Below are 15,069 nucleotides of genomic sequence, written 5' to 3'. Positions count from 1 at the left end.
CATAAATTATTCAGTAGCAATTACACAAGAATATCCAGTAATGTCCTTGCCTACAATTAAACACATTCACTTACCAAAAATTGGGGGCATCTGCTGTGGCAAATGGGTGCAAGCCTTTTACCACAAACTTAGTCTCTGCTCGGTGACATTAGTCTATCCTGGCCTGAAAGGAGACGCTACCGGTAGACTGCAGCGAGAACTGCCAGCATCTGAGCCAGACAGACTCTGTCTCTCTTATCATGATCACCTAAATGCACAGTAATGGCAGGTTTTGTAATAAGGCAGATCGCGCTAACATAATATGCACTGTTAGTTGATTATTTACCTGCTGCATTAATGGGAGAGGACGTGCAAACGTTACCGCTGCTGCTGGGTTGAGATTCACGAGTCCGGAGCGGAATTAAAAACACGACATTCATTTAAGGTCATCGCGTGTTTTGTGAGCAAATGCTTTTGCATATTCGTAGTGTTTCCTCCCTTAAATGAAATATCTACTTTTCAAGTTGCCCTGTTGTCATCTGTTCTCATAAAGTATAACCAAACTTTTGAGCATTTGAGCCGCTTTCGCGCCGTGTTTCCTGCCAGGTAAATGACGCTCCGCAACGTGATGACGTCATTCGGGACGACTGGAATCGATAAGGGAATCGTTTGCAAAAATGGCAAACAATTCCAAGGAATTGAAACAGTGGGAACCGGTTCTCAACAAGAACCGGTTTTCGATACCCATCCCTATGTCTGTTTACTTTATCTTTGACCTTTTCCTCCAACTCCATTCTTTTAAATGTTTTCTCCCTCTTTTCTATTTCTACCCTGTCTTTCGCTAGTCTGGCTTATTATTGCAATCAACCAGAAAACCACTCTGCTAACACTGCACATCAAAAATAAACTATGAGCATGTACTGTGTATTTCTCTCCTCTGTGAATTACACACAATATGTTTGTAGCCAATGCTTATAATAACAGACGTCACAGTCATGACTTGCATGTGTTTAAGGTCCCCGTGTTGCATAAACTGTACTTGACAGCTTTTCTGAGTACCCTGTGTCACCCTATCCAGAAAAACTTCTCCACCCATATTTGCATATCCAGTATTTGATATGAGGGTGTCTGTTGGTCAGTGTAGCAGGATGCAGCAACAGTGCCAAACAGCATTATAGTAAACAGTAAACCCTCAAAACTGCAGATGATCTTTGGCGGAATGATTTGAAAAAGTTTATTTAATTGTTTCGAGGTTTAATTCACCGTGTTGGTTAAAGTTGATTTTTAGAAATAACATCTGACGATTACTCCCATTAAAATATAATCTCTTAGAGTAGAGTTATCTACTGTGAAAAGCAACTCCTTACCTTGCATTATCAAAAATAAACATGTCTTTGCATTTAGGTTGTGAACACAGATTAGGTTCAGCAGAATATGTGTAACCTATGACACATTTGGAAATCATTTAAATAAATTGAACCAGAGAGTAAAACTTGTAAAATAAATGACCTTGAGGATGCTACTATTTACAACAGATGTGTATACACAAATATTTATTTATTTTAGAACATCCTGTTCCCAGTTGCACCAGCACCAGGTTTCTTTTTATGTTCTTGGAAACACAAGCAGAGGAACTCTGTCACTGCCACGTGTTACTGGAGCAAACACAGCATCTCACATCTTCACTCTCTATCACACACACACAGTAAGTGCAGAATGATTAAAGACCCCAGTTGTGTGTGTATAGCCTGGAAATAACTAATTTTCAGTTCAAACATGCAATATTCTTATACACAGTCTTCAAATCTTAATGGATATGTATGTTATATATGCTTCTAAAAGTATGTACTTTTTAGTACATATCAGTATGTTTAACTGCCATAAATGTAAATTATGTCAGTTTGTTTAATTTATTGTGTTCATTTATGTTATTTATTTTCTTTATTTATTGTTCCTTTTGGGGTAGGAACTAAGGTTCATTCTGTGTTGCACACAGGCTTTTTTAAGTGACGTAAAGGGAAGTAAAAGGCATGTGCAAGAAGCTAAGTTAATAAGTTAACTAAGGCAGAAGAAGGAATAAATAAGCAGTTTAAAGTAAAAGAAAGCTGCAAAGAAGAAGAAATTGGGAATTATTTTTGTTAAGTTTTGTTCCTGAAGCGGACTCATTCCCTCACGGTTACGTGCAGCCAGCGAGGTACGTTAACTGTGTTTGTTTATCGCGTATTTGTTAACTTGGGTTTAAATGTTTATTTGTAATATTTATGTTGGTCATTCTGTACTTTTATGTAATAACAGTTTGACGGTGGATTTTATGGTGTTTCTGAGGAGAAGTGTGACAGAAGAATAAATCCATCTGTGAATGAAGAACCGTGGTGTCGTGTATTAACTGGAGGGAGTGATAGTCAAACTCGGACCTGCCCAGACTCGCCCTATCAGCGCAAATTCGACAGCTCATCAAGACGGGAACACAGATAAGCCACTGTTTAGGACACACAGGTTCATAAGGTTTTCATGAAGAAGTCTATAAGCCAGACTCTAAAGTTTTTGGTCTGAAAAGTAGCACAAGAGTTGGAAACTAAAAGGAACTGTGTATAGCCTGGCAGCCACGCTGTTTCACGTATATGAATGTGCATTTACGTAAGAGATGTAAATTCATGTTCAGCTGAATAATTATAGTTGGCTCTGAAAGGGCAGAAGTAAACTTTGTACATTTTGACAGAAATTCAGTTTGTATTTATGGTTCAGTGTCTTTTAAGAACTCTGTTAAGTGTACTTACTCTGTAATATTCTACATGTATGGGCTAATTTGAATGAGAGTGACTTCATTTAGTTAAGCTCATTCTTTCAGTATTCACAAATGTTGTTGCAGCTTGCTCTTCTATGCTGCCTGTGTATATTTGTGTCTAAATAATCAAAATGTCACATACAAGTAAAGAAGCTCAGGGTGCAGTAGCTGCTCCGGAAGAAGAGACTGAGTTAGAACAGACAGGTGAATCAAATATCGGGCAAAATATAGCACCACCTGAAGAGCCTCGTAGAAGTGAAAGAGCCCGAACATTAACAGAAAAAGGAAAAGAGTTTCAGAAAGAGCAAATCAAAGGGCTATTGCTTCGCTTTGACAGCAAATATGAACGATGGAAAGCTCTGATTAAGGTAGCTAAAAGATCTGTACTAAAACAGGATCCTAGTGACATCCTACAAGAACACATCACCAGTATTCAAATGGAATTATCTGAGTTGAACATTGCTTATGATGATTACAGAAGAATTGATCAACCAGCCCATGACGTGCGTCGCAAGATGGATAACTGCATCTCGATCACAAAGACTGTAGTACAAAATGCTCAATCTGAAATGCAGGGAACAGCGGAGGAGTTGATTTGGCCAGATAATAGTTCTGTATTCTCATCGTCAGCCTCCAGTGTTTCACTTCCTGCCTCTAATGGTTCTAAAGCTTCTTCTATTCACTCAAACGTATCTTCACTTAGAAGACAAGAAGCTGCTGCCGAGTATGCAGCTACACAGGCTGTACTGCAGATTATGGCTGAACAAGAGGGCCACGAAGAGAAACTGCAAAACCTTGAAGCTGAAGAGAGGTTGATCATTGCAGACCAAGAAGCAGCAGCATTAGCTCGTCGTCTTGAAGGAGAAAGGGAAGAAACTGAACGTAGGCTAGAAAGAGAGAAACAAGAGGCTGCTCTCTTAAAGAAACAGCAAGAAGAGAATGCTGCAAGAAGAAGGTCTGTAGAAAACCTAAAGAGAGAACTTGAGCGTTTGGAAAATTTGAAAAGGCTGAATGCAGCCAAAGCAAGGCTTCAAGTATATGATGAGAGTGAGCTCAGTCCAGCCCAAGGGAATGCTGCACAGAGCCTGGATCTACATAAGGTTATGCAGCCACTCAATCAGGTGAAGACTGAGGACCAGCACTCACAACCACCAAAGGATGCAGTGCTAACACATGTGCTCCACGATAGCACAGGAGAGCTCGTGAAGGTCTTAGCTGAGGCTATATCAGCAAATAGGCTACCCATTCCAGAGCCCACAGTTTTTAGTGGTGATCCACTCAAGTTTAATCATTGGAAGTCATCCTTCCAAACTCTTATTGAAAAGAAAAACATTCCAAGCTCGGAGAAAATATTCTTCCTCCAGAAATATGTTGGAGGAGCAGCTAGAGAGGCATTAGAAGGTTATTTTCTGATTGGTTCAGATACTGCATATGTTGCTGCATGGGAACTCCTCAATGAGCGATACGGCCAGCCTTTTATGATTGCCAAAGCCTGCCGAGACAAATTACATGCCTGGCCAAAGATAGCATCAAGAGAGAGCGCTGACTTAAGGAAATTTGTGGACTTTTTACGCAGTTGTGAATGTGCCATGGCTCACAATGAGAGTCTGCGTATTCTTGATGATGGCATTGAAAACCAAAAACTGACAGCCAAGTTGCCTGATTGGTTAAGCAGCAGATGGAACCGAAAAGCCACACAGTATCAGCTGGAGCATGGAAGGTTCCCAGATTTCAAGTATTTCGTAACTTTCCTGACTTTGGAGGCTAGTATTGCTTGTAACCCTGTTACATCTTACTATGCTTTGCGGCAAGGGGAGCCAGAAAGGACAAGATCTAAACCTCAGAATGTAGTGACCTCTAAGAACCAAGCAGCAAATGCAAGGATTTTTACAACTAACACCACTGAGAAGAGCATAAGCACATGTATGTTTTGTAAGAAAACAGGGCATGTCTTGCACAAGTGCCGTAGACTAACTGCAAGGCCAGTTGCTGACAGAGTGAAGTTCATACAAGGTGAGAAACTGTGCTTTGGCTGTTTGAGTCCTGGCCATCAATCCAAGCATTGCAGCAACCGGATGGTCTGCGACACCTGCTCAAAGCGCCACCCCACATGCTTACATGAGGGTCGTTCAAAGCAAAAGGAAAATGACGAGACAAGTTGCAGTAAAGAAAGAAAGCCACAATCGCCGCAAGACACCACTCACGAAACCACATCCAATAGAGTTGTGCATGATGGTAACAGTGCTCAGACTTCAGCAATAGTTCCTGTTTATGCATCAATGCCAAGTGATTCAAACAAAGAAGTCCTTGTCTATGCTCTGTTAGATTCACAAAGTGATTCTTCATTCATTCTTGAAGAAGTGGTAGATGCTCTTGATGTTAATGCAGAGCCAGTCAAGTTGAAGCTGTCTACAATGTCTTCCAAGGAGACAATTGTACCATGCAAAAGACTCAAAGGTCTACAAATAAGAGGGTTATCTTCTTCTAAGAAGATCACAGTGCCAACGGTCTACACTCGTGAATTCATACCTGCCAATCGTACACACATTCCAACACCAGAGACTGCAAAGGCATGGCCTCATTTAGAGCATCTTGCGGAACACATTGCCCCGCCGAAGAAATGTGAAATCGGTCTTCTTATCGGGTATAACTGTCCACAAGCACTAATGCCTAGAGAAGTTGTATGTGGTGAGGACAACCAGCCCTTCGCACAGAAAACTGACGTAGGCTGGAGCATAGTGAGCTATGGTGATCCAGGTGAACACTACAGTGATGCAATAGGAGTAAGTCACCGCATCATTGTAAAGCAAGTGACCCCTGAACCCAAAGTAACAAGTAAGTTGAAGAGCGAAGTTCATTATGTTTGCAAAACAAGAATTAAGGAGATGACTGCTCCAGAAGACATACTTAAGGTGCTGGAATCTGACTTCAGTGAAAGGCTTGGAGAAGAGACAAATCTCTCGCAAGAAGATCTCCGGTTTTTGACTAAAATGAAAGAAGAAATTAAGCACAAAGAAGACGGACATCTTGAAATGCCTCTGCCTTTTAAACAGAGCAGGCCAGAGCTACCACATAACAAGCCAAGTGCTGTTCAACGCCTCATGTGCTTGGAAAAGAAGCTCAAGAGAGACCAGAAATATCGGAGAGACTACATGAACTTCATGGAAGACATTATCAGTCGTGGTGAAGCAGAAAAGGTCCCAGAAAAAGAGCTTGATAAACGATCAGCTTGGTATATTCCCCACCATGGCGTATACCACCCTCAAAAGCCAGAGAAACTGCGAGTGGTCTTTGATTGCTCGGCAAGATTTCAAGACATGTCATTGAATGACTACCTTCTTACAGGGCCAGAGCTCACAAACACCTTGGTGGGAGTTCTTTGTAGATTTCGAAAGGGCCCAGTCGCTATTATGTGTGATGTGGAACGAATGTTTCATCAATTCCATGTAAAGCCTGAAGACCAAGACTACTTGAGGTTCTTATGGTGGGAGAATGGTGATCTTGAGTCTCCGCCATCAGTTTTTCGGATGAAAGTCCATTTGTTTGGAGCAGCTTCCTCACCTGGCTGTGCCAATTTTGGACTTAAACATCTAGCCACAGAAGGTCAAGATCGATTTAACCAAAGCACTGTCAAGTTCATCCGAAGAAATTTTTATGTTGATGATGGACTGGTGAGTGTAAGGTCTGATGCTGAGGCAATCAAGCTGATCAAGGAAGCAAGAGAGCTTTGCAGCACAGGCAAGCTTAGACTACACAAGTTCATTTCCAACAGCAAGAAGGTATTGGAGTCAATACCAAAGGAAGAGTGTGCAGACAGTGTCAAAGAACTGGACATAGATTTAGGGGAGCCACTCCTAGAAAGAGCACTGGGCGTGCAATGGTGCGTATCCTCTGATGACTTTCAGTTCAGAGTAACTGTCAAGAAACACCCAATGACGAGAAGGGGAGTGCTATCCACAGTAGCTTCCATCTACGATCCTTTGGGTTTCGTAGCACCGTTTGTTTTGCGTGGGAAGTTGATCTTGCAACAGTTGAGTCGAGAGAAAGCTAGTTGGGATGAACCACTTTCAGAGGAGTGCAGATCACAGTGGCAGTCATGGTTACAAGATCTCCATAACTTGTGTCAAGTAAAGATTAAGAGGTGCTACATACCAGCAAGCTTCATAGATGTCAAGCAGTACGAGTTACATCACTTCTCAGATGCTAGCTTCACAGGTTATGGGGAGTGCACTTATCTAAGAGCAGTGGACTCTAATGGCAGCGTACACTGCTCACTTGTCATGGGGAAAGCACGTGTTGCCCCCACTAAGGTCACAACAGTTCCAAGGCTTGAGTTGTCTGCAGCAGTGGTTGCTGCGAAGATGGGTGCCATCTTAAAACATGAGCTCGAAATAGACAACCTTAAGGAATATTATTGGACTGATTCAAAGGTTGTTCTCGGGTACATTAATAATGATGCCAGACGCTTTCATGTTTTCGTGGCAAATAGGATCCAGAGAATCAAAGCCACCACAGATGTCAACCAGTGGTATCATGTGCAGTCCGAAGACAATCCGGCGGACCATGCTTCGAGAGGGTTATCGGCAGATCGGCTCGTTGCTTCAAATTGGTTCACTGGCCCAGACTTTCTGTGGGAAAGGGAGCTACCCACAAGAGATGCTAAGGTGGGAGAGGGTAGTGATACTGATCCAGAACTTCGAAGGGCTCAGGTGCTCAACACCAGCGCAAGGATAAATAGAACATTGTTGGACCGCCTGACTAAGTTTTCTGACTGGAAAAGAGTTGTTAAGGCTATTGCTTGTCTTAAACGTCATGCTAAGCAAGTTAAGGGTCTTAGTCCCAAACTCAATGGAAGTACAAGTGTTGAGGAAAGACAACAAGCTGAACTTTTCCTAATCAGATTGGTCCAAACAGAAGTATTCAGCAGTGAAATCAAGAATTTACAGCAATCCAAGGACGTAAAATCCAAAGACAAATAATAAGCATGTGTTAAACTAAATGCTTATAACTTGAAGATGCAAATCTGGGAAGAAATCTCAAGTTGAGATTTGGTGGGAGTTTAACTGCCATAAATGTAAATTATGTCAGTTTGTTTAATTTATTGTGTTCATTTATGTTATTTATTTTCTTTATTTATTGTTCCTTTTGGGGTAGGAACTAAGGTTCATTCTGTGTTGCACACAGGCCTTTTTAAGTGACGTAAAGGGAAGTAAAAAGCATGTGCAAGAAGCTAAGTTAATAAGTTAACTAAGGCAGAAGAAGGAATAAATAAGCAGTTTAAAGTAAAAGAAAGCTGCAAAGAAGAAGAAATTGGGAATTATTTTTGTTAAGTTTTGTTCCTGAAGCGGACTCATTCCCTCACGGTTACGTGCAGCCAGCGAGGTACGTTAACTGTGTTTGTTTATCGCGTATATGTTAACTTGGGTTTAAATGTTTATTTGTAATATTTATGTTGGTCATTCTGTACTTTTATGTAATAACAGTTTGACGGTGGATTTTATGGTGTTTCTGAGGAGAAGTGTGACAGAAGAATAAATCCATCTGTGAATGAAGAACCGTGGTGTCGTGTATTAACTGGAGGGAGTGATAGTATGTGTTTATATATTGTATTTTTATTGTATTTATGTCAGTAAATGTCAGTGTTAAATGTTAGCTAGATGTCAGTAAAGTGCAGATATCAGGTCAGATTTCTTATCCCTCCAGATTAAAAGTGTAAAGTCCTAGTTATAGGACATATGTGTTTTAGTCAGCCAAGAGACACAAAAACAGTGCTGTGTAACATTACAGATTTTAGTATTGATCTGATACCAAGAAAATACAGAGGCAGTATTGTTGATGCCAGTACCAATACTGATACTCTTAACCAAAAAAAGGCAGCTTGTACAGGAGAGCACTGTGTCATGATTTTTATTTCTATTTGGAAATTATGAACGGATTTTAATGGCCACTAAAATCCTTAATTTTGAATTACAAGCTTCCAGGCAAACATGGTCTGGTAGTTTGTGGCTGTGGTAGGAACATTGTTGAGCATCTGTGAGTAATGATGTCACTAGAGGGAAGCAACAATCGCCTGCTCTTCAGTGACTTACCGTATAAAAGTAGAAATTGCGATATAACCACACAAAGGTTCTTTCTCTAACTTCGAGTGGTTTAAATTCCTTCAATCTTACTACACTCTTGGTGTCTTCTCTCAGTATAGCAATCAACAATTGATTCCATTAGGAGATCAGGTTGCCTTAATCTTACTACATTATTAAAATAATTTAAGATGTTTATGTTTTTTTGGCATTCCTGTTTTCTATAATTTTCTTAAACAAAAGTTAAAAAGAAAAGATTTGAATCATGTTTGAGGTTGATGTCTTAAAATATAATATCAATAATGCAAAAGTAAGGCTCTGGCTAGACAGCTCTAAATGTTTAAGCCTTCAGAAAAAAAAGAAAAGAAAAAGAAATCATCCGTAACAGTAAACCTGAGAGTCTGATTTATTCATATTAATATTCAAACTAGAAACAAACAAACAAACAAACAAAATCCCCCCACAAATTTCACATTATGTGGCCTTGCAGCAACCAGCAAAACATGTGTTAAACATGTACTATAGCGTCACCTTGTGGAAAAAACTGGAAATAATTAAATCAGAAGCGAGCCCATTTAAGCTGTACTGAGGTGTAACCCTACTAAAGGTTTATTAGCAAGAAAAGTCCTAAAAGGCCAGTATAAGATGATCTAGGATTGGCAGGAAGCCAAGGTATAAACATCAATAAGGAAGGACCACACCAGGGTAAACAGTGCACAAATTGTTATATTTGACTATATCAGCTGCAAATAAATGTACTTAAAATAATAAAATAAAATGCTAAATACCCCCCCCCCAAAAAAAAAGAATAACAAACTAAATTAAAGTATACATATAGCTTTTCTCTGAGTCATATGTATGAATGAATAATGTCTGATAACTGATGGATCATTGGGACCTGTTCTGTTTATTTAACTGTTGTCCTACTGCTGAAAAAAGAAAGTTTGTAGTCTTGCAGGTATCTGAAACTTTGATGGGAACGAAGCTCTGGATTCGATAAAACCTCAGCAAATCCTATCCACTTTTGAACAATAAGTATCAGTGTAACTTTTATCTTAATATAATAACTATTATATTGGCCATATCATATTTACACTGACATAAGTCTCATGAACAACATTAGCTAATTGTTATTTACTAGCTAATCTTAAATGACTCTTCAGTACAGAAATGAAGCCCAATAATCATGTTTTACAATCCTGTGGCCTCAGCCTCAGATACTTATTAGATCACACAAAGCTTGTGTAGAAACAAACAAACAAATGAACAAAATATGCTCTCCTTCATTTCTGTCAACCACACGTTTCCAGCTATCATGGTTGCTAGGCGACCTGGGCAGCACGACAGAGGCTAGACCGTCCCGTTTCACAAGCCTCGCACTTCAGGCCTTAGCGGTCTTTGAGTACATGGCCCTTGAGGACCGTTGAGGCTGCGTACTTTAAGGCTGCAGACCCTGAATTGGGATACAGCCTGTGTCTGAACTTCTCTGTGCCATAATGGTTCTGAGAACTACTCACATTTCTGTTATGTTGCCTTTGTGTTTTTTCTAGTTACGATTGTCTCGTCTGTCTTATCTAGATTCCCTGGTCCTGTCCTTGTTCCCGGTCCCTGCATTAGTTGAGTGCAAGTGTGAATCGCAAGAGTGGAGTGAAGTGGAGCATGGCAGAAGAGGATCGTGTGTCGAATTCCCCTCACCATTCCCCGTGGAGCCTTGGACCCCCTTTCCTTCCCTCACCTCTTGTATATAGTTACAGCAATGAGTGTTATCAAACAAAAAAGAACGAGAAACAAGAATAGACTGTCCACTTTCACTCTATGATGCAAGTGGTTCATGGTTGGCTAGCTGAACTGAAACTAGAAGATCCACCTGTTAGCTGCAGCATTAAGGTCGATAGAGCACTCTCTAAATGAGGACTGTGTGAGGACTGCTTGTTTGACACGGGTGTTGATTCCTGTCCCAAAGAATCTGGGGGGAAAGCAGCCTAGGTACTTCTGTTGCATGAGGAGTAATAAGTAACTGAGTTAATGATAGAATGACTTTGAATTGAACTTTGAATGGGGTGATCATGGCTCAAGAGTTTGGAGTTCGCCTTGTAATCGGGAGGTTGCCGGTTCAAACCTTGGACAGTCTTGTTCGTTGTGTCCTTGGGCAAGACACTTCACCCGTTACCTACTAGTGGTGGTCAGAGGGCGCCAGTGTCCGGCAGCCTCGCCTCTGTCAGTGCGCCCCAGGGCAGCTGTGGCTACAATGTAGCTTGCCATCACCAGTGTGTGTTAATGGGTGGATGACTGGATGTGTAAAGTGCTTTGGAGTCCTTAGGGACTAGTAAGATGCTATACAGGCCATTTACTATTTGAATTTAAAAATTGTTTCCTCTGTGAAGATCTGACTCTTACTCCACATTGTTTGTCCTCCATTTTCCACAGAATCCTGGGTGTTGGGTGTGTAATCAGGCAGCGGAGGCGACGTCTGGGTTCAACACTTTATTTTAGGCTTTACAGCGGAGCTCCATCTTGTTCTCGCTCTCTACTTTCTTCTTCTCCTCTTTCTCTTACCCAGCCTCATTAGCGACACCCCTGGTCTGACAGGGTAACAGCATGTACTAATTTTCTTCATTTATTATAGAACCTTTTAAACACAACATCTCCCCCTTTTCTCAAATAATACTCTCTCCCTTGTAGCACAACATGAAACATTCAACAGCCTTTTACTTTTGTGGCAATTAGTAACTTCAGAACAGTATTAGATATATATCCTGATAAAAGAACTGTAATGGCAAAGTAAACGTGCCCCGGATCAACCCTGAATCAAAAGGAACAACCATGTGCCCTCTTCTCAGAAGTCACAGCTGGACTTAAAGATAACTAATGAAACTCAAATGCACTTTCCCTTCACAGTCATTTCTCACATCTGCATATTTCTCCTTTCTTTTTACCTCTGGACTATTTCATAACAAAGTCTTTTGTCCATCTTGGTGGTTGTCTGTCCCTCTGCAGTGTGGGACGTGTAGCAGTCTGTGCTGAGCTGATGTTTTCTGTCTCTGTATCAGCTCTTTGTGTGTGTTTTGAGTTCTCTGGGACAAGTGAGAGACGTGCTGCATTCCATCTTCTCCCATCGCTGAGGATGAAAGAACTCTCACCCGTCTGCTGCTGTACCTCCAGCGGCTTGGTGTATTGTGGCTCTCCTTTTCCCACATGGAATGGCTTTCGCACTCTCACTGAAGCACCCACAGTCACTTTAGTAGGTTTAGCACCTCTCTTTATGTCCGTATAAAGTGCACTTCTTTTCTGTGTCAATGTCACTTTGGATCTGATGTGGTCATATTGTCCAGCATCCTTTGGTGGAGGCAGGATGTTGAGTTTAGTCCGCATGGCTCTTCCTCTGAGGAGCCGGAAAGGGGACTCACCGGTTGTAGCGTGGGGAGTCGCTCGATAATTTTGGAGCAGTTCTGTAACCACAGTTTTCCATGGTCGCTGAGTAGCTTGTGCTGTCTGTATGGAGTCCTTCAGTACTCTATTAAAGCGCTCCACACATCGATTTGCTTGAGGATGATGGACGCTTGTCCTGATGTGTTTTATGCCCCTTTCAGCGAGAAACTCAGCAAAGGCAGCTGAGGTGAACTGCGGACCATTATCAGTTGTAATTTCATAAGGGTTTCCTTCACGGGCGAAAATGGAAGTCAGGAATGCAATCACTGTCGCAGTTGAGGCATTTGGTGTGAATGCGACTTCAGGCCACTTACTGAAATAGTCAACTAGTGTGATGGCAAACCTGCAGTCATAGGTTCCTTGTTCAAACGGACCAACAATGTCGACAGCAACATGTTGAAACGGACCCTCTGGGAATTTGATGGGTTGTAACGGTGCAGGTGAAACAGCTGCAGTCTTGTCACACGATTGGCAGGTTGTGCATGTGGACAATATTTCGTGGACCAATTCATCCATGTTTGGCCACCAATATAGGTCTCTCAGGCGTTGTTTGGTTCGGACCATACCTTGATGTCCTTCATGGGCTAGGTGCACTACTTTTCCTCGCAGAGATTTGGGAACAATCAGCCGTGTTCCTCTAAATATCAGCGGTGATTCTGCTGCCAGTTCATGTCGGACCAGGAAGTAGGGTTTGACATCATCTGGTAAGGATTTGCTTACTTTCGGCCAGCCCGAAAGAACGATCTGTCTTAGTTTTGTTAATTCAGGACAGTCTTCACATTCTGCTTTGAAGTCAGCCAGTGGAAGCGCTGTTAGCTGAGGAGAAATTTCAGCAATCTCTGTGATTAAGTCCTGTTCAAAGTCTTCATTTCTGTTTGTGGTATGCAGGGGAACACGGGACATACAGTCAGCTATAACATTTTGGCTTCCTGGACGGTACTCTAAGTCATACTGGAAACACATCAGTCTGGCTGACCAACGTGCTATCCTCATGCCAGCTCTGTTCATCCCCTTAGTACTTAACAGGGTGGTGAGGGCCTGGTGATCAGTTCTCAGAGTAAATCTGCGTCCCCATATGTACGTCCTCCATCTTTCAACGGCCCATACGCAGGCGAGGGCTTCTTTTTCAATTGTTGAATATTTCCTCTCGGCTGGGGACAGGGTGCGGGAACCAAAAGCAACAGCACGTTCCTCATTGTTTGAGTTGATCTGGGTCAGAACAGCTCCAAGACCATAATCTGACGCATCAGTGGTGATGAACGTTGGCAGATTTGGGTTGAAGATTGCCAGTGCTGGGCTTTTTAGTAGCATTTCCTTCAGTTTGTTGAAGCTTTCATTTGCTGTATCAGTCCATTGAAGGTCAGCCGTCTGACTTGTCCGAAGTAACTCACGGAATGGTTCAACCACAGTTGCATAGTTTGCTAGGAATTTGCTGAACCACGAAGTCAAGCCTAAGAAGGAACGAAGAGCAGCCATGTCCTTTGGTGCAGGGGCTTTGGCAATGGCAATCAGGTGGTCTGGGCTGGGACTCAGGCCATCCTTGGAAATGACATGTCCCAAAAACGGAATAGATGTCTGTCCAAATGAACTTTTGTTGAAGTTGATCTGCAGACCGACATCCTTCAGGCGTTGGAGGACAGCCTGTAACCGTTCATCATGCTCTTCTCTGGAATGTCCATACACTATTATGTCATCCAAGTAGTTCTGTACTCCTGTCTGGTCTTTTAGGACTGTTTGCATCATCTTTTGGAAGGCAGAAGGGGCTGAAGCAAGTCCAAATGGAACTCGGGTAAACCGGAAGAGTCCCTCATGGGTTATGAATGCTGTGAGGCTTCGGCTATCAGGGTGAAGAGGCAGTTGGTGATAAGCTGAACTTAAATCAATCTGGCTAAAATGTGTAGCCCCAGCTAGCTGTGCGAACAAATCCTCCATGTGAGGAAGAGGGTAACAGTCCATGATCACACTCTTGTTAGGTTCACGCAGATCCACACAAAGTCTTAAGTCTCCCTTACTTTTTCTTCCAACCACCAGAGGACTCACCCATTCAGCTGCATCCACTGGTTCGATGATGCCAGCTGACACCTCCTCGCGTATGCTGAGTGGTAGACGCCGTAGTTTTTGGCGAACTGGCTGTACTGTCTTGTTCACTTGAACTTTGTGGATAAACCCTTTAACAGCTCCGAGATGATGGGAAGAAGAGGAATCAATGTTATTCACCATGCATGTTTGTTTACTGGCTGGTGCTCCTCTTGCAGGGTCCTCTCCTTTGTTGATGACTTTTCCAGCAATGATATCAATGTTAAGTGCTTTAATTAAGTCCAACCCCAGCAAAGGTGATCCATCTTTAACTATGAAGAATGATCCTGGCACTTTTCTGTCATTGTTTGCAACCCTCACTGAAGCCTGTAGGCAGCCAATGACAGGCAAGTCACCTTTTGCATAAGTGACAAGCTTAACTTTCGGTTCAGTCAAAGCACAGGGTGCAAAATGTTCTTTGTAGATGGCTTCTGGAAGGATAGATACTGAAGCTCCTGTATCCACAATTAACTCCAGAACCTGAGAGTTTCCCTGTGGTGTTTCAATGTTCATTTTGCATGTAATCTTATCACATGCTGCAGTCATCAGTTTGTGATCATCGACACATAAAACTGTAAACTCAGGAACAACTACTTCCCTGACCACTGCTACAGCTGATTTACAAACTCTGGCGAAGTGCCCTTTTTTGTTGCATTTATCACAGTTTACTGTTGCTGCTGGACAGTTTTTATCATTAGCCAGGTGTTTCTCGGATCCACATCT

The 15,069-nt window shown here is 42.0% G+C and overlaps 1 protein-coding gene across 2 annotated transcripts; it reads left to right on the top strand.

Annotated features, from left to right (window-relative positions):
* The first annotated feature begins 1,888 nt into the window (after positions 1 to 1,888).
* Positions 1,889 to 8,316, top strand: LOC113009123 (uncharacterized). 2 transcript variants are annotated; one of them, XM_026147251.1, is made up of 3 exons: positions 1,889 to 2,173; positions 2,275 to 8,146; positions 8,248 to 8,316. In XM_026147251.1, exon 2 carries the CDS (start codon positions 2,896 to 2,898, stop codon positions 7,741 to 7,743), a length of 4,848 nt encoding a protein of 1,615 aa, XP_026003036.1. In that variant the 5' UTR covers positions 1,889 to 2,173; positions 2,275 to 2,895; the 3' UTR covers positions 7,744 to 8,146; positions 8,248 to 8,316. The 2 variants fall into 2 exon arrangements, with proteins under 2 accessions (XP_026003036.1, XP_026003044.1); XM_026147259.1 differs by having other exon boundaries at positions 1,889 to 2,930; positions 3,477 to 8,146.
* Positions 8,317 to 15,069: the final 6,753 nt, after the last annotated feature.

The sequence above is a fragment of the Astatotilapia calliptera genome, chromosome 2 (genome assembly GCF_900246225.1).
Source record: "Astatotilapia calliptera chromosome 2, fAstCal1.2, whole genome shotgun sequence".
Lineage (NCBI taxonomy): Eukaryota > Metazoa > Chordata > Actinopteri > Cichliformes > Cichlidae > Astatotilapia > Astatotilapia calliptera.
Note: the sequence above shows the minus strand (reverse complement) of the source record. Positions and strands in the feature narration are given on the sequence as shown.